The 20,419-nt window shown below is 37.4% G+C and overlaps 1 protein-coding gene across 1 annotated transcript in view; it reads right to left on the reverse strand.

The window, feature by feature from the left end:
* BRIP1 (BRCA1 interacting DNA helicase 1) overlaps positions 1–20,419 on the reverse strand; it is a 210,707-nt gene that overhangs the window by 185,438 nt on the left and 4,850 nt on the right. Inside the window, 3 exon segments of the mRNA XM_040496925.1 lie at positions 6,117–6,236; positions 7,151–7,281; positions 19,571–19,744. Of these exon segments, the coding sequence (XP_040352859.1) occupies positions 6,117–6,236; positions 7,151–7,281; positions 19,571–19,744 (425 nt within the window).

The following is a 20,419-nucleotide window of genomic DNA, read 5'->3' on the forward strand; positions in this document are numbered from 1 at the left end:
TAAGATACAAAACAGATGAACATAAGGGAAGGGAAGCAAAAATAATATAAAAACAGGGAAGGGAAGAAAACATATGAGACTCTTAAATATAGAGAATAAACAGAGGGTTGCTGGAGGGATTGTGGGTATGGGGTAAATGGGTAAGAGGCATTAAGGAATCTACTCCTGAAATTATTGTTGCACTATATGCTAACTTGGATGTAAATTTAAAAATTAATTAATTAAATTAAACTAAATATGTCATGAAGATGTAAAATAGCACTTTGACCATGGTTTATATCTGAAAGTTGCTAAAAGAGCAACTCTTTAAAGTTCTCATCACAAGAAAAAAAATCTTTGTAATTATAAAAGGTGACAGATGTTAACTAGACTTATTGTGGTGATCATTTCATAGTGCATACAAATATCGAATCATGTTGCACACCTGAAAACAATGTCAATTATACCTCTATTAAAAAGAAAAAAGAGAGAGAGAGGAGGAAATGCTTCTGTACCAGAAGTAAAGTAAGTTTCTTCTTTTTTTTTTTTTTTAACGTTTATTTATTTTGAGAGAGAACAAGAGAGAGAGTTTGTGCGTGGGGAAGGGCAGAGAAGGAGGGGAGAGGGTCCCAAGCAGGCTCCATGCTGTCAGCGTGGAGCCCGACAAGCAGCTTGAACCTGCAAACTGGGAGATCATGACTGAACCACAATCAAGATTTGGACGCTCAACCGACTAAGCCACCCAGACACCCTGCAAAGTAAGTTTCTAACAGGAAAAAAAAAAAAAAAACTTCTATACTCAAAGATTCCTTTCTTTAAATAAACTACCTCTACTCATAGCCCCATTATTCTTTTTCACATCCATGGAAATGATTAGCTTGAGAAAATGCTTTTGAAAAACTAGATGTTACCTAGTGCTAAATGTCTATGAGATTTACACTAAAAATGCTACCATCCACTTTTAAAATTAAAATGACAGTTAAAACACACAAATCTATATATTTTCTTAACAATTTACTAAAATACAAAAAGATTAACTACAATTTTATATTTTGTACTGAGTATGATTCTATCATAACTGCTTATTCTAATATTGTTAGGAAGAAAAAAGTATCATTGAAAATATAGATTATTTTACCTAAATATTTGTGACTTTCTCCCTAATCATTCAGAAATTACCTAAAATTACTTTATACCTTTATGTTTTTGACTCCAGACTACAAAAAAAGAATATTAGAGCTCAACCACATGGTCTTTCTGTATTTGCAAAAGTACTCTGGTGATGATCAATTTACTTTATCTATGTTGAATTAGTATGGCATATACCACTTATACCTTCTTACAAACAGAAGTTCTATGTCACATTAGTGAAATGTTATCATTTTAAGTTACCAGATTTGAGAAATTTAGTTTAACAAATCTTTAAAGTTATAAGAAATTATCAGAAAACCATACCTTTAATCTTGTAAGTAATGTATCACCCACCTATAAAAATGATCCCATTTCTACAGTAATATAGTTATACTACCTACAGCCAAGGAAAAAAAACTTATAAATTCTGGTTTAAAATATAACCGATATGGGGCACCTGGGTGGCTCAATCAGTTAAGCGTCCGACTTCGGCTCAAGTCCTGATCTCACTGTTCATGGGTTTAAGCTTCACAATGGGCTCTGCGCTGACAGCGTGAAGCCTGGAGTCTGCTTCTAATTGTCCCCTCTCTCTCTCAAAAATAAACACATAAACCTTAAAAATAAAACCAATATAAAGATAGGGATATACAGGTATAAATGCAATTATACTTTACCACTAAGAAGACCATAATAAATGATCAACATAGTACATAACCAAAAGGAGAAATTGATCAAAGCACTTAGCTAAAAATTAAGGTATCCAGCCAGGAATTCTGCTTATGGTCACATGGTCTAGACTCTAAACAGGTTTAGCCATAGACATCCTTACCAGATATTAAAAGAATATGTTACTTAATTATAAATCTAATTCCTCAAAATTAGTATCAAGCAATACTATATATTTTAGCAGCATTTAAAGATAACTATATATATTTGATATTAATCAATATTATATAATACCTTTAGTAGCAGCACACAAATACGGAGCCATTTGCTGCTACTATTATTGCTACTGCTGCTACTTCTGCTACCACTTACCACTTAATAAGCTCTAAAATATGCTAAGTATACTCTAATCACTTTATAAGCAATTTTTTAATGTTTATTTTTGAGAGAGATAGTGTGAGTGGGGGAGGGGCAGAGAGAGAGGGAGGCAGAATCTGAAGCAGGCTCCAGTCTCCGGGTTGTCAGCATAGAGCCCAACACCAGGCTTGAACCCACGGACCACAAGATCATGACCTGAGCCACCCAGGCGCCCTTACTCTTACCACTTCATAAATATTTACCTGTTTAATCCTCCTAACAGCCCTGTGAGAGAGGTACTATTACTAGCCCTGTTCAACAAATGGAGAAACTGAAGTAAAAATAGCTCACAGTAGAAAAACTTAATCAAGATTACATAGGTGTAAAGAGCAGAGTTGTGATTAAAACCCAGGTAGTCTGATTCAAGCTCATTCTCTTAACCAATAAAAACAAAACGAAATTTAAAAATCCACTTCTCTAATTTTAATATTACCAATCACAGCTTATCCTATACTTGATTTCTTTATTCTTGAGGCTTCTACATAATGTTTCTTTCCTTTATATTGATATTAGAATCCTGCTTATAGGACTCCAGGATTTCTGAGAGGCATTTTAGAGAGAATGTAAAATAAAGTGAGTAGAGCATTTGCCAGAGTATCATACTGTTTGGATAGGATTTAGCTCTAGTATTTGCCAGCTTTGTGACCTTAAGCAAAGTACTTAATTCTCAGAGTATCCTTATCTATAAAATGGGAATAACAATAGTAACTGCCTATGCCATTGTAAGAATTAGAGAAGATTCTAACTAACAAATATTTATCAGGCAACTAATATACACCATATGCTATTCTAGGTACTAGGGATACTTATGAAAAAGACTGACATTACATTCTAACAGGACAGATAGATAATAAACAGGTAAATAAATAAATTCAAACAGTAAGAGCTATGAAAAAAATAAGGCACTGTGAAAGAAAATGAGGTAGAAAACATTGGCAGAGGCAAACACACAGTATATATTATTATTGACAATTTAACATTAAAGGCTCCTAAGATGACTTTTCCCCATTTAGTATTTTTAAGAATTTAAAGGAAGACTCTTTGAGGGCAGGGAATATAGTTTTCATTCACTCAGTCTTTAACTAGGTTCCTAGCACAAAGCTAGGTACTTGGAACATAAAGATGAATGTAACAGTCACGGCCTTCAAGGAGGTCTCAATATACTAGAAAACCTGGTGTTGTCCTTAATGGAACTTAGAGCCTTGTAAAGAAGACAGTAAGAGTAAGGTAAGTGTTAAAAACCGAAAAGTACAAGGACCATTCCAGATGGGAATCTAACTCAAAATTGGGGATGTCAAAGGCAGCTTCCTGAAGAATTAGCAGAAGCTGGTCAAAAAAAAAAAAAAAAAAGGAAGGAGGAGAAAGCGCAAAAGAAAAAGTTTATAGAGGACTTCTGATTGTACAGATAAACAGGAAGCCTTATAAGCCATCTAAAGACTTCTAGGGGTGCCTCAGTGACTCAGTCAGTTAAGTGTCTGACTTAGGCTCAGGTCATGATCTCACAGTTTGTGGGTTTGAGCCCCATGTCAGGCTCTGTGCTGACAGCTCAGAGCCTGGAACCTGCTTCGGATTCTGTGTCTCCTCTCTCTGCCCCTCACCTGTTTGCTCACTTGCTCTTTCTTTCTCTCGTTCTCTCTCAAAAATAAATAAAACATTAAAAAAATAAAATAAAATAAGGACTTCTAGAATTTGTCCCCAGAGTCAATGAGTTTTTTCATCTCCTCCCTGAAAAATTAAATGTACAGACAGAACATATGAAACAATAGTTTTTAGGATATAGGATTTCAGGTAAGAAAGAGTGATCCCTGAAAGATAGGAAATAAATGCAATAGGTCCTATAATCACCTAGACTTACTGCCTTGAGAGTTTCTAGGCTGTGCCATGGGGAGAGGGAACCAAGATATAGCCCAGCAAACCTGAATTGAAGAGACTCTGCTCTTCAGTCCAGAAAAATGGGAAGGCTAAAGTTCACAGGGAAGAATATTAAAGTGGAGATAGCTGCACAAAGAATGAATTCCAGAGATCTGCAGACAGACCTCTCAAATATCTAGCAGGGTATTAGTCAGCATATGTGAGTGAGTAAACAATCCAAGAGAGCAGAAAGAATCACCCTAAATGATGAGGCACTCACACAGGGCATGGAACAGTGCCTGTTCCCACCAGCCAGACGAGAAAACCTAACAATTCATAGAGCATTAGGTAGAGGACTCAGAAGGAGCTAGCCTCTACTGAGGTAACCCACAACTAAACCCTGCTCAGATCCCACCTAACAAATCCTAGAAGCAATTAAAAGCATCAAGCTGATTCCCTGTAACTTAACTGTATCTCAGAATAAAATTCAAGAGTATTTATAGAAATATAACAACACCCAGCACCCAGCAGGTAAAATTCACAACATCTGAAATTTAATTTAAAAATTTTTTAATTAAAAAAAAGGCACGATTCCATTTATATAAAACTATGGATATGAAAACTAATCTACAGTGACTGAAAAAAAAAACTCTAGAGTTGCCTGGAGGTGGAGGGATGGGGTAGAAAAGGTCCACTGGTCTATCTTGCACTTAGGATGGATCTTTTCCAGGTATCATTTCATAATATCATGCACAGGCCATTTAGAAAATATTTGGTTCACTGATTTTACAGATCTTATAAATAGTAATACATTTCATTATATAATATCAAAAAGTCACACTGTATATCACCACCAATATCATTAGGAAAGTCTACAAGTACCATAAACTGCCAAGTTCACAGTGGCATATACAGTTTTTCAAAATTCTGATTTTCAATCAAATTTTATCAGGCTTACTTTATTTCAAGAATTGCCATAGTTTATCTGTCAGTCATTCTTTCAAGTAAAAATAATGTTCCATGAAAAATGTGGCTAGTTCAGCTAACAATTCAAACTATTCTACAAGTGCTTTTCCTCAAGATAATCATCCTATTCTGCATGCAAAATGTTTTGAGTACTACTCACTTCTTCACACAGAATGTTAAAAAAGCTCAAGGGCTGAGTTAATAAAATTAGTAATTTTTACTGCTTCATCAAGGATATTCTCAGGTGAAACTGGCTTTTGTTAGCTGTTCATTAATGAAGAAAACTACTATGCGGGGGGAGGCGGGTAGTGCCTGGGTGGCTCAGTCAGTTAAGCATCTGGGTCTTTCGGCTCAAGTCATGATCTCACATTTCATGAGATTGAGTCCCACATCAGCTCAGGTCCTGATCTTGAGGTTCGTGGGGCCCTGCCTCAGGTTCCATGCTGACAGCACAGAACCTGCTTGGGATTCTCTCTCTCCCTCTCTCTCTATCCCTCCCTCGCTTGCACACACTCTAAGTAAATAAATAAACTGAAAAAAAAAATGAAAAAAAAAGATTGGTATCACTTTTTTAAAGTAGGATCTATGCCCAGTGCAGAGCCCAACATGGGGCGTGAACTCACAACCCTGAGATCAAGACCTGAGCTAAGACCAAGTTAGACGCTTAATCAACTGAGCCATCAGGTGCCCCTTATAAAAGGCAAATAACATATTATTACTATGAAAATACTTTTTACCTCACACACTGCCTGAGAAAAAATGTCAGTAATCTCCAAAACTCCCTAGACTACTCCTTGAGAACTGCCTGCCCAAAGGACACTGAAAGAATTATAGGGAAGTATAGTCCACAACATTAGAATCTACAAGAGAAAAATAACCTTTCAGATTTCTTTCTAGTCCAATTCTCTCATTCTATAAATGAGGAAAGTGGGGCACAAAGAAAATAGGGTTTCCTATCTCACACATTAGTAGCAGAGATGTGACAGCACTTTGAGGACTTCTGAGTTGTTTTCTACTATTCTTTGCATTATACTATTCCTTAAAAAAAAAGAGTTTAGCAAATTCCACATTTTCCTTCTTTACTGAACAATGGCATAAATACATACATTTTGTAGAGAAAAGGAGTTTATCTTTCCTAATGGAGAGCTGAGTTTTGTGGTCTTTCCTGAAGCAACTTTTGCATCCAAATGACGCACTTCCTTTTCAAAACAATGACGCTTTCTTATCTGTTAACACAGAACCAAAATGAAGTTTAGTGCAAACTAAAAGTCTGAGCAGGCAAGTTGTTCCTGAAGGTCAAAAGTAGTTTTTCTATATGTGTTCAGCATTCAAAAAAAAAAAAAAAAAAAAGACTCTTTCTAACTGGAAATAATCAAATAATTTTTAAATATACAGGGGCACCTGGGTGGCTCAGTCAGTTATGTGTCCAACTTCGGCTCAGGCCATGCTCTCGCGTTTGTGAATTCGAGCCCCACATCAAGCTGTGTGCTGACAGCTTGCTCAGAGCCTGGAACCTGCTCCGGATTCTGTTTCCCTTTCTCTCTGCCCCTCCCCCGCTCACACTCTGTCTCTGTCTCTTTCAAAAATAAAGAAACATTGGGGCGCCTGGGTGGCTCAGTCGGTTAAGCGGCCGACTTCGGCTCAGGTCATGATCTCACGGTCCATGAGTTCGAGCCCCACGTCAGGCTCTGTGCTGACAGCTCAGAGCCTGGATCCTGTTTCGGATTCTGTGTCTCCCTCTCTCTGACCCTCCCCCGTTCATGCTCTGTCTCTGTCTCAAAAATAAATAAACGTTAAAAAAAAATTTAAAAAAATAAATAAACATTAAAAAAATAAAAAATAAAAAAATAAAAAGTACAAAGTAGCTATATACCAATTTATGCCTTAAGTAAATATTTAACTAATTCCTCATATATAGGAAAGCACCATGTACTTTAAAGACATATTATGAATAATGTATTATAATGACATTCTTTTCAATGAGTAATATTATAAAATGAAGTTACAATATTTTATCCTTTAATTTACATCTATGATACGACCCAAGTAAATTGCACAAGGGCCAATTGAAAACTTGATTGATACTTGACTACCTTGTGCAGCTCTAATGGTACTATTTCACTGCCAATAAATTGTTTACCTGCTGTGTAGTTTCTAAGGGTCGAATTCTTTTCTTCTCTACTTGAAAATCATCATTTTCATCTCTTTTTATGGAAGCCTGTTTCTTGGCAGATAGCTTTGCAGCCAATGTAGTTTTTTCAGGAGAGTCTTCTACAAGAAGTCATAAAAAATTAGTATAAATAACTGACACTTAGGCAATTTTTCCAGGAAAAATTAGAACCAAGATGTTAAAGACTCAAAATTTCCTTACTTTAAAACATGAGAAGGTTGACATGCTTAAAAGCATGTATTTACCATTGAGTTTAACAAAGATATAACATTTTGAGAAATATGCTTTCATCAGGAAAGTCCAATTTTGATTTCTTAATAGGCTTATGCTTTTGTAAACCACTCCCGATAATGCGGTTTAAAAAATATAACTGTAAGGGGTGTCTGGCTGGTTCAGTCAGTTGAGCATCCAACTTCAGCTACATCACAATCTCACAGATTTATGAGTTCAAGCCCCACATTGGACTCTCTGCTGTCAGCACAGAGCTTGCTTTGGAAACTCTGCCCCCCCTCCCCCCCCTCTCTTTCTGCCCCTCTCGTGCACTCTCTCTCTCTCTCTCAAAATAAATAAACATTAAAATATATATATAAGGGCACCTGGGTGACTCAGTTAAGTGTTCAGGTCATGATCTCGTGGTTCATGAGTTCGAGCCCCATGTCAGGCTCTGTGTTGACAGCTCAGAGCCTGGAACCTGCTTAGGATTCTGTGTCTCCCTCTCTCTCTGCCCCTCTCCCGCTCATGCTCGGTCTCTCTCTCAAAAATAAGCATTTAACAAATTTTTAATTAAAAAATATACATTTATATAGATATAGATATCTGTAAGATTCTCCCAAGAAAAGTATTTCATTTATATATACATCTTTCTACAGTATCTCAATGTTTCTTCCCCACTAAGCTTCTAAATGTTCTTTACACTTAAAAATACAGTCGAATCAAGCTCCTATAATCTGCCTTTTAGTCCCACTACCTTGAAGGTCATCAGTGACCTCTTAATCACCGAATAATATTAGCTCCTTTTAATAAATGTGAACACTAGGTTTTAAAGAAGTTAATACGCCCAGTATCATATAGCTAGTAAGAGGCAGAGCGTGGATATGACTGACTCTTGACATACTTGACGACTCAAAGACAGACTCTTTGACTCCAAAATCCATCACATAACCTCTAGGAATACAGACAAACAGAACACTGTCTTTCTGAAATATAACAAATACGTTTCCTTTTTCCTTAATATCTGTTAACACTTTACTTAACTGCTCCTATACATGGGTTTCTCCTTTTCTCTAAAAGTGAGTGTTCTGAAAAGTACCTTCCTTCCTTTCCACTCTTCTCTATACATTCCTTCCACTTCTAGGGCTTGAATTCATTTAACAAGCATTTATTTTACTGAGTCCATATATTTCCAGAAACCATGGAAAAGCAATGAAAAAGAAACAGCCTCTGCCTTAAAGGATTTATAGACCATTAGAGAAGAAAGCCCTATAAGCAGGTCCAATACTGATTTCAAAAACCAAGTTTGAGTCTGTAAAAACAAAGTAAATCTATGCCACATAGCACTGATTCTCAAGCTTTTACTGAGGACTATATTTTTTAAATAAATATTGCTTAAAATTTCCAAAACAGAATAAAAGACCTAGAACTTCCCTGACTCATTGTGCCCTTACCCCTACAAGCCATGTTTTTTCCCAAGACTCTTAGGAACATAGTTTAAATACCATTGTATTCTAAAATCTTAATGGTTTTGCCTTTTATATGTAGGTTTTTTTTTTTTTTGACCTATACAATTCAATTTTATTAGTATCAAGCAGCATGCTAAAAGTTTTACATAGATCAGCTCCTGCTACTATGGCATAAAATAGCAATTGTTAGTTTACAATTGGGGAAACTGATACATAGGAAAATGGAGTTAAATGCCCAAGGTAAACAATGGGACCGATTCTAAACCTGTTTCCAATGTAATCCAATACCTTGAAATTCTGGATTTTTTTAAAGATTTTATTTTTAAGTAATCTCTACACCCAACATGGGACTCAAACTCACAACCCTGAGATCAAGAGTTGCATGCTCTACTAAGCCAGCCAGATGACTTTTTAACTTTTTTTTTTTTAAAGTAAGCTCTATGCCCAACATGGGACTTGAACTCATAACCCCAAGACCAAGAGCTGCATGCTCTACCTGCTGAGCCAGCCAAGTACCCCCAATACACTGAAGTTTTAAAAAATTACCAACTAATATAAGCTCATTATGAAAGATTTCAGCAAATCAGAAATATAAATAAGAAAAAGTAAAATGCCATCTGCTTCCCTCCCCCACCTTCTCACTTCTGTAAATCTTCCTCCCTGAGGTAATCACTATCAATCTTTTGGCCTAAATCCATCCATCCATCCATCCATCCATCCATCCATCCATCCATCCAACCTTCCTTCCTTTCCTTCTTCCCTTCCCTCCTCCCTTCCTTCCTTCTTTCTTTCTTCTTTTTTTTCCCAATATTTATTTTTTGTTTTCCTCACAGTAAGTGTACTCTTTTATCCCCATCCCACTCACCCCCCTCTGGTAACCATCAGTTTGTTCTCTACAGTTAAGAATCTGTTTCTTGGGGCGCCTGGGTGGCTCAGTCGGTTGAGCGTCCAACTTTGGCTCAGGTCATGATCTCATGGTTCAGGAGTTTGAGCCCCACTTCAGGCTCCATGCTAACAGCTCAGAGCCTGGAGCCTTCTTCAGATTCTGTGTCTCCCCCTCTCTCTGACCCTCGCCTGCTCACACTCTGTCTCTCTCTCCCTCAAAATAAATAAACATTAAGAAAACAAATTTTGTTTAATAAAAAAAAATTTTTCAATTAAAGATTCTGTTTCTTGGGATGCCTGGGTGGCTCATTCGGTTGAGTGTCTAACTCTTGATTTCGGCTCAGGTCATGATCCCGGGGTTGTGGGACTGAGCCCTGCATTGGGCTCTGCACTGAACGTGAAGCCTACTTAAGATTCTTTCTCCCTCTGACTCTCCCCCGCTTGCCTGTGTACACACCCTCACTGGCTTTAAAAAAAAAAAAAAAAGGTCTTTCTTGGTTTGTCTTTTTTCTCTTTGCTTTCCTTTGTTTCATTTCTTAAATTCCACATATGAATGATTTCATATGGTATGTCTTTCTTTAACTGACTTAGCATTATACTCTCTATGTTGTTGGAAATGGCAAAATTTCATTCTTTTGTTTTTTATTACATTTCTTTGTTTTTCAGAGGCAGAGAGAGACAGAGTGCGAGTGGGGGAGGGGCAGAGAGAGAGGGAGACACAGAATCCGAAGCAGGCTCCAAGCTGTCAGCAGAAGCCTGATGTTGGGCTCAAACCCACTGGCAGTAAGATCACGACCTGAGCCAAAAGTCAGATGCTCAACTGACTGAGCCACCCAGGTGCCCCACTTTCATTCTTTTTATGGCTGAATAATTTCCGATTGTATTTACATACCACATCTTCTTTATCCATTCATCTATCTACAGACACTTGGGCTGCTTTCGTAGCTTGGCTATTGCAAACAATGCTTCAATAAACATAAGGGTGCATGTATACCTCTGAATTAGTGTTTTTATATATTTTGGGTAAACACTCAGTAGTGCAATTCCAGGACTATAGGGTATTTCTATTTTTAATTTTTTTTTTCAACGTTTATTTATTTTTGGGACAGAGAGAGATAGAGCATGAAGGGGGGAGGGGCAGAGAGAGAGGGAGTCACAGAATCGGAAGCAGGCTCCAGGCTCTGAGCCATCAGCCCAGAGCCTGACGCGGGGCTCGAACTCACGGACTGCGAGATCGTGACCTGGCTGAAGTCGGACCCTTAACCGCCACCCAGGCGCCCCTCTATTTTTAATTTTTGAAGAACTTCCATACTGTTTTCCAGAGTGGCTGCACCAATTTGCATTCTCACCAACAATGCAAGAGGGTTTCTTTTTCTCCATATCTTCACCAACACCTGTTGTTTCTTGTGTTTTTGATTTTAGCTATTCTGACAGGTATGAAGTGATATGAAGTGATATTGTGGTTTTGATTTGCATTTCCCTGATGATGAGTGATGTTGAGCATCTTTTCATGTGTGTTGGCCATCTATCTGTCTTCTTTGGAGAAATATCTGTTCATGTCTTCTGCTCATTTTTTAATTGGATTCTCTTTTGGATATTGAGTTGTATCAGTTCCTGTATTTTGGATACTAACCCATTGCCAGTTATGTCATTTGCAAATATCATCTACTATAGGAGAAGTAGGTTATGTTTTAGTTTTGTTGGTTGTTTCCTTTACTGTGCAGAAAATTTTTATTTTGGTGTAATTCCAATAGTTTATTTTTGCTTTTATTTCTGTTGCCTCAGGAGGCAAATCTAGAAAAACATTGCTATGGCTGATGTCAAAGATTATTGCCTGTGCTCTCTTCAAGTTTATGGTTTCAGGTCTTACATTTAGGTCTTTGATCCATTTTGAGTGTTTGTGTATGGTGAAAGAAAATGGTCCAGTTTTTCTTTTGCATGGGGGTGTCTAGTTTTCCCAACACTATTTGGTGAAGAGATGGTCTTTTTTCCAGTATATACTCATCCCTCCTTTGTCAAGATTATCCACATAATTGTGGGTTTTATTTCTGGGTTTTCTGTTGTATTCCATGTAGCTATGTGTGCATTTTTTGCCAGTATCATACTATTTTAATTGCTACTGCTTTGTAATATAACTTGAACTGTGGAATTGTGATACCTCCAGTTTTGTTTTTCTTTTTCAAGATTGCTTTGGCTATCGAAGCAAAACAATCAACGTCATATGTCACATCAATAGGAGAAAGGATAAAAGCCATATGATCACTTCAAAAGATGCAGAAAAAGCATTTGACAAAGTACTACATCCATTCATGATAAAAATCCTCTGCAATGTAGGTCTAGAGGGAACATATCTCAATATGAGGCCTTATATGAAAAACCCACAGTCAACATCATACTCAGTGATGAAAAACTAAGAGCTTTCCCCTAAAGGTCAGGAACAAGTGTAACCACCTTTATTCACATAGTACTGGAAGTCCTAGCCACAGCAATTGGACAATCCAAAGAAATAAAAGACATCAAAATTGATAAGAAGTAGAACTTTCACTATTTGCAGATGACATAATACTATAACATACAGAAAACCCTAAAGACTCCACCAAAAAACTACTGATAAATGAATTCAATAAATTCACAGGATACAAAATCAATGTACAGAAATCTGTTGCATTCCTATACACTTATAATGAAACAGCACAAAGTGAAATTAAGAAAACAATCCCACTTACAGTTGCACCAAAAACAATAAAATATCTAGGAATAAACTTAACCAAAGACGTGAGAGAGCTGTACTCTGAAAAGTATAAAACATTGATGAAAGAAATTCAAAATGATGCAAAGAAATGGAAAGACATACTCATGAGCTGGAAGAACAAATATTGTTTAAATGTCTATACTAACCACAGCAATCTACAGATTTAATGCAATCCCTGTCAAAATACCAACAGCATTTTTCACAGAACTAGAACAAATAATCCTAAAATGTGAAACAACAAAAAACCTTTCATGACTAGGTTTTTAATCTATCTGGAATCAATTTTTGTGCACCAATTTAAATTTTTTTCCATATGGAGGGGTGTCTGGGTGACTTAGTTGGTTGAGCATCTGACTCTTGATTCCAACTCAGGTCATGACTCCAGGGCATTGGGATTCAGCCCCATGCAGGTCTCTGAGCTGTGCACAGCACCTGCTTAAGATTTTCTCTCTCTGACTGGACAGCAACATGCAGAAGGTTGAAACTAGACCACTTTCTCACACCATTCACAAAAATAAACTCAAAATGGATAAAGGACCTGAATGTGAGACAGGAAACCATCAAAACCTTAGAGGAGAAAGCAGGAAAAGACCTCTCTGACCTCAGCCGTAGCAATCTCTTACTCGACACATCCCCAAAGGCAAGGGAATTAAAAGCAAAAGTGAATTACTGGGACCTTATGAAGATAAAAAGCTTCTGCACAGCAAAGGAAACAACCAACAAAACTAAAAGGTAACCAACAGAATGGGAAAAGATATTTGCAAATGACATATCGGACAAAGGGCTAGTATCCAAAATCTATAAAGAGCTCACCAAACTCCACACCCGAAAAGCAAATAACCCAGTGAAGAAATGGGCAGAAAACATGAATAGACACTTCTCTAAAGAAGACATCCGGATGGCCAACAGGCACATGAAAAGATGTTCAGCGTCGCTCCTTATCAGGCAAATACAAATCAAAACCACACTCAGGTATCACCTCACGCCAGTCAGAGTGGCCAAAATGAACAAATCAGGAGACTATAGATGCTGGAGAGGATGTGGAGAAATGGGAACCCTCTTGCACTGTTGGTGGGAATGCAAATTGGTGCAGCCGCTCTGGAAAGCAGTGTGGAGGTTCCTCAGAAAATTAAAAATAGACCTACCCTATGACCCAGCAATAGCACTGCTAGGAATTTATCCAAGGGACACAGGAGTACTGATGCATAGGGGCACTTGTACCCCAATGTTCATAGCAGCACTCTCAACAATAGCCAAATTATGGAAAGAGCCTAAATGTCCATCAACTGATGAATGGATAAAGAAATTGTGGTTTATATACACTATGGAATACTACGTGGCAATGAGAAAAAATGAAATATGGCCTTTTGTAGCAACGTGGATGGAACTGGAGAGTGTGATGCTAAGTGAAATAAGCCATACAGAGAAAGACAGATACCATATGGTTTCACTCTTATGTGGATCCTGAGAAACTTAACAGGAACCCATGGGGGAGGGGAAGAAAAAAAAAAAAAGAGGTTAGAGTGGGAGAGAGCCAAAGCATAAGAGACTGTTGAGAACTGAGAGCAAACTGAGGGTTGATGGGGGGTGGGAGGGAGGAGAGGGTGGGTGATGGGTATTGAGGAGGGCACCTTTTGGGATGAGCACTGGGTGTTGTATGGAAACCAATTTGACAATAAATTTCATATATATAAAAAATAAAAATAAAAAAAAAAAATAAACTCCATGTATCTGTGGTCTTTCCAAAAAAGATTTTCTCTCTCTCCCCCTCTTCCCCCTTCATGCTCTCTCTCTGTCTCTCTCAAATTAAAAAAAAAAAAAATCTACATTTTTTTCCATATGGATATCTAAGTACCAATTTTAAAAGGTCCCTCCTTAGGCCTCTACTCTGTAGAAGCACTTCAATAAATAATCAAGTTTCTAGATACATATAGAAATGAATCTGGGTTTCCTATTGTTTTACACTGGTTTTACACTATGCTAATACTAAACTGTTTTAATCACTATAAACTGTTTTTATCACTGGTTCTTGAGAAATGTCTTGGCTATTCTTAGTCCTCTGCATTTCCATATATATTTTAGAAAAGACATGTAATTTTGAGCTCTGCAATTTCTGGTCAAACTGGTAAAATACCCACAAAATGAATCTAGATCAGTGGTTCCAAACTAGAGCAATTTTAACAATGTCCCGCAGGGACATTGGACACAGACATTTCTGGCTGTCACAAAATGCCAGATACTACTGGCATCTAGTGGGTTGAGTCCTAGGAGATGCTACTAAACATCCCACAATGCATAGGACAGTCCCCATAACAAACAATTATCCCATTCAAAATATAATAGTGCCATTATTGAGAAACTCTGCCCCTAATAAATCAAGGGGCAAATTTGTATGGGCCCATTAAAGGGTAGGAAGCATCTACCAAAAGCAATTAATTTATTTAGTTTTAGAAAAATTAAATTGCCATGTGTCAAATAAGATTAAACCCAATTCGTTCAAAAAAAAAAAAAATCACATTACCTGCATATAAAAAAGACTTATCTTCCTGTCCTTTTTTTTTTTTTAATGTTTATTTATTTTTGAGAGAGAGAGTGAGACAAAGCATGAGCAGGGGAGGGCCAGAGAGAGGGAGACACAGAACCGGAAGCAGGCTCCAGGCTCTGAGCTGTCGGCATAGAGCCCGACATGGGGCTTGAACCATGAACCATCAAAACATGACCTGAGACGAAGTCAGACGCCTAACCGACTGAGTCACCCAGGCGCCCCTCTTCCTGTCCTTTATAGCAGGGCAGTGCGCAAGAAGTTTATCGAAGGGGTTAAGTCTTTAAAATATAAAATTATAAAGAAATAAGACCTATCTAGAATTTAAAAAAAACACAAAACACACCTCCTAGAAATCAGTAAGAAACAACCCAATAGAAAAATGGGCAAACAACTTAAATAGGCAATTCATTGAAGAGGCTATTCAAACGCTCAATAAACATATAAAAAGAGGGGCACCTGGGTAGCTCAGTCGGTTAAGCATCCATATCCGACTGCTGGTTTTGGCTCAGGTCATGATCTCACGGTTCCTGGGATCAGGATCGAGGATGGAGCCCCGAGTTGGGCTCTGTGCTAACAGCACAGAACCTGGTTGGGATTCTCTCTCTCCCTCTCTCTGCCCCTCCCCTGCTCACATAGTGCACTCTCTTTATTAAAAAAAAAAAAAAAAAACTTAAAAATAAGGGAAGATAACATAGAAGGCTAATAAGCACATGAAATTATGCTCAACTGTCACAAGTGATTAGGGAAATGTAAATTAAAACCACAATGGGATACTACCACATACCTATTAGAATGGCAAAAAAAGTGCTGACAAGGATATAAAGAATTGGGAACTCCCAACCACTGCTGGTGAGAATGTAAGAAGGTAAAACCACTTTGGGAAACAGTCTGTAAGGTTCTTAAAAAGTTAAACATAAATGATCTAGTCCTATCACTTCTAAGTATTTTGTCAAGAAAACTGAAAGCATATATGTCCATAACAAAGACTTATACACAAATACTCATAGTGGCTTTATATGTAATAGCTTAAAAATAGAAACAACTCAAATATAAATCAACAGGAGACTGGAGAAACCATTTGTAGTATATCCATACAATAGAAAATTACTTAACAATAAAAAGGAACAAAGCATTGATACATGCAACAACATGGATGAATTTCAAAAGAATTATGTTAAGTGAAAGAGGCTAGATAAAATAAGTGTACAAACTATGATTCCATTTATATAAATTCCAGAAAATTCAAACTAATCTATACTGACAGAAAGCAAATCAGTGGTTGTTTGGGGAGAGTGAATCATGGAGGGTTGGGAAAGAGGGATAACAAAGGGGCATGAGAAAACTTTTGAAGGTGATGGATATGTTCACTATCTTGATGCTGCTGAAAGTTTAATGAAGGTACACCTATGTCAAAATTTATCAAAGTGTACCTACCATGCATATATATAGTCATGTCAGGTATATTTCAATAAGGCTGTTTTTTAAAAAATACAGGTTGTATAGGGGCGCCTGCATGGCTCAGTCAGTTAAGGGCCTGACTCTTGATCTCAGTTCAGGCCATGATCTCATAGTTTGTAATTTAGAGCCCTGCATCGGGCTCTGGGCTAGTGGTGTGGAGTCTGCTTGGGATTCTGTCTCTCCTTCTCTCTGCCCCTCCCACTTGTGCATGCTCGTTCTCTCTCTCTCTCTCTCAAAATAAACGTAAAAAAATAAAAAATAAAAAAAACAGGTTGTATATAAAGATAAACCAAAGTTCCTATAATTATCTCAAAGTCAATTCCACTCATTCATACAATAAATCTTTAGCTAGCACCTACTATATGCCAGGCACTCTGCTAGGCACTAAAGATTCAATGACAAGCAAACTGACATGGTCCCTGACCTCATGGAGTACATAGTTTGCTAGGGGAAGCTGAGATTGATAAATGATGAATACAGACATATGGATAATAAAACTATGACAAGTGCTATAAAGGAGAGGTACACAGTGAGAGGACAGAACATAATACAGAAACCAAATCTAGTCTGATAGAAAGGTCAGTATGGCTCCTTCAAGGAAGTGACATTTAAGCTGAGACCTAAAGGAAAAGCAGGAAAACAAACTGAAAATGGGATTTTCCTCAGAAGAGACACTATAAACAAAGGCTCTAAGGCAAGAGAAAGCATAACCCTCTTAAGGAATGGAAAGAAAGTCAAAAGGGCTAAGGGTCAAAATAGTGTAGACAACACTGGGGCACCTGGGTGGCACAGTTGGTTAAGCATCTGATTTAGCTCAGGTCACGATCACACGATTTGTGGGTTCAAAACCCGTATCCGGCTCTGTGCTGACAGCTGGGAGCCTGGAGCCTGCTTTGGATTCTGTGTGTGTGTCTCTCTCTCTCTTCTCTGCCCCTATGCCACTCATACTCTGTCTCTCTCTCTCTCTCAAATATAAATAAACATTGGGGCACCTGGGTGGCCTAGTCAGTTGAACATCTCACTTTGGCTCAGGTCACGACTTCGCAGGCCATGAGTTCAAGCTCCACATTAGGCTCTGTGCTGACAGCTCAGAGCCTGGAGCCTGCTTCAGATTCTGTGTCTCCTTCTCTCTCTGGTCCTCCCCTACTCATGCTCTGTCTCTCTCCCTCAAAAATAAACTTAAAAAAAATAAATTAAAGAATAAATTTAAAAGAATAGTGTAGACAACATTAATGATCACCTCTCTAGCATGTATTCAACCACTTCTTCCTCATTCCTAACAGAATCATACTTTAGTTCAAACAGCTACCCTCCTCCACACAGTCATGTGTTTTTTGTTTTTTGTTTTTTTAAAGCTTTTTATTTTTTATTTTATTTTTTATAAATTTTTTTATTTGATTTTTTTTTTTTACCTTTATTTATTTTTGAGACATAGAGAGACAGAGCATGAACGGGGAAGGGTCAGAGAGAGAGGGAGACACAGAATCTGAAACAGGCTCCAGGCTCTGAGCTGTCAGCACAGAGCCTGATGCGGGGCTCGAACTCACGGACTGCGAGATCATGACCTGAGCCGAAGTCGATCACCCAACAGACTGAGCCACCCAGGCGCCCCCACAGTCATGTGTTTTAGGGGAAGATGACTCCAACCCTGATTTTAGGAAATGGATACTATTTAGACTTAAATCTAAAGTCTAAATCTAAATGGCATGAGTGAAAGCAGTACAAGAAGTTAATGCATGCTCTAAACTAAACATTGTAGTTGGCACTAAGGAAGTATCAATGGAGATAGAGGTTTGCATGGAGAAATATGGAAGAACAAGGCATACAGGATATTTCCTAGGTTTTCAGCTTAGGCAAATAATGGTTAACCATTCCCATATACTCAAAGCCAAAGAAATACTTTTAGATGTTAATAATCTTGTGATATTCTTAGTATATTTCTCTCTCTTTTTTTTAAGTTTATTTTGGGAGAGAACAGGTGAGAGACAGAGAGAAGGAGAGAGAGAATCCCAAGTAGACTTTGCACTGTCAGTGTAGAGCCTGAAGTAGAACTCAAATCGATGAACCATGAGATCATGACCTGAGCTGAAAGCAAGAATTGGACCCTCCACTGCCTGAGCCAGCCAGGTGTCTCTTAGTATACTTCTCTTAAATAAATCTAGTAAGAACTAGTAAAGGATCATATTTAAAATTTACCTGATTCTCTATTCAGCCTTAAAAAAGGATGAAATCTTGCCATTTGTGACAACATGAATGGACCTAGAGGGTATTATACTAAGTGAAATAAGTCAGAGAAAGATAAAAACCACATGATTTCACTTATATGGGGAATCTAAAAACCAAAACAATTGAATAAATAAATGAAAAGCAGAAACAGACCCATAAACACAGAGAACAAACTGATGGCTGCCAGAGAGAAGTGGGACATACAGGCTTCCAGTTACAGAATGAATACGTCACAGGGATAAAGGGTACAGCACAGGGAATCTAATCAATGGTATTATAATAGCATTAAAGTGACAATGGTAGACACACTTGTGGTGAGCACAGAATAATGCCTAGACTTGTTGAATCACTATGTTGCACACTTGAAACTAATGTACGTAATACAGTGTGTCAACTATACTTCAACTAAAAAAAAAAACTAATGTACTTAAAAAAAAAAAAGTCTCAGAGAGGATATACTGGCCTCAGAAGTTCAGGCAAATTCATAAAGATGAACGAATGAGGCTAACTGATTTTGTCTTACAATACAAATCAGTATTATTTTTTTAAACTCTAACAATACTGACCACAAATAAGATCAATTTCTAAATATCATTTATTGTGCACTGCCTTCTTGAAAAAATGATTTAAACTAGCAAAATGTCTGAATAAATTAAAAGTCAAGCCACGAATACAATAGTCCAAGGATATCTGACTACTCTGTGTGTTATCTGAAAATAATTCCAGAGAATTAGGTGGAGATACATAATCCATTATGCTAACCAAATTTATCTTAGATAAATCTAATAACAGCAATAATTAAGGCTACCACAGATATCAAAAGAGCCAGGCAAAGTATAAACTACCTTGACAAGTTGATGAAGTGCCATATCTTTCAGAAGGTGGTGTACTTGGACAATTGAAATGATGTGAAGTTCCTTGTTTCAAGTCAATGTTTGTAAAATTCTTTGAATGGCATGCACAACAACATGACAATGGTTCCTCAGCTTTTTTACTTAAGCTTTTGTCCACCGGCTTTCCTAAAAATGAAAGAATCTCAATTTGTAATATTCCTAATTTAACAAACATTCATAATCTTCTGCAACTCAGATGAGCAACCACCCAATTTGCCCAGGATTGGGAGGTTTCCTAGGAAACAAGATTCTCAGTCCTAAAACTAGAAAAGTACCTGGCAGATCTGGGCAAGTTGGTTAACCTATCTCCAGGATCAAATTACAACAGGCAAGAAACACTTCTGCCAGAAATACTTATAGAGGGAGTTATCAATTTACATAATTGCAAAAATCTAGTAATAGTCAAAGATAATGTTAACCACTCAAGTACTCATTTATATCAAGTTTTATTAAAATATCAAGCAGGGAATATTAAAATAAAGACCTAAAGTATACTCTTAATTACTGCTATTTCCTTAAATGAAGAAATTGAAAGCTCAATACATCAAATAACATAAACATATAAGGGTTAAGTCATTTCCACTTTATACATCTATTTCAAATAGAAACATGCTTCATGATGTATCAATTCTGATACATGTATTAAAATATACTTTAAGGTCAATATTCAAACTAAATAAAACAGGTAATTTTTGGGGTGCCTGGGTAGCGCAGTCGGTTAAGCGTCCGACTTCAGCCAGGTCACGATCTCGCAGTCTGTGAGTTCGAGCCCCGCGTCGGGCTCTGGGCTGATGGCTCAGA

The sequence above is a fragment of the Herpailurus yagouaroundi genome, unplaced genomic scaffold, assembly GCF_014898765.1.
Source record: "Herpailurus yagouaroundi ecotype Mexico unplaced genomic scaffold, PumYag 189, whole genome shotgun sequence".
NCBI lineage: Eukaryota > Metazoa > Chordata > Mammalia > Carnivora > Felidae > Herpailurus > Herpailurus yagouaroundi.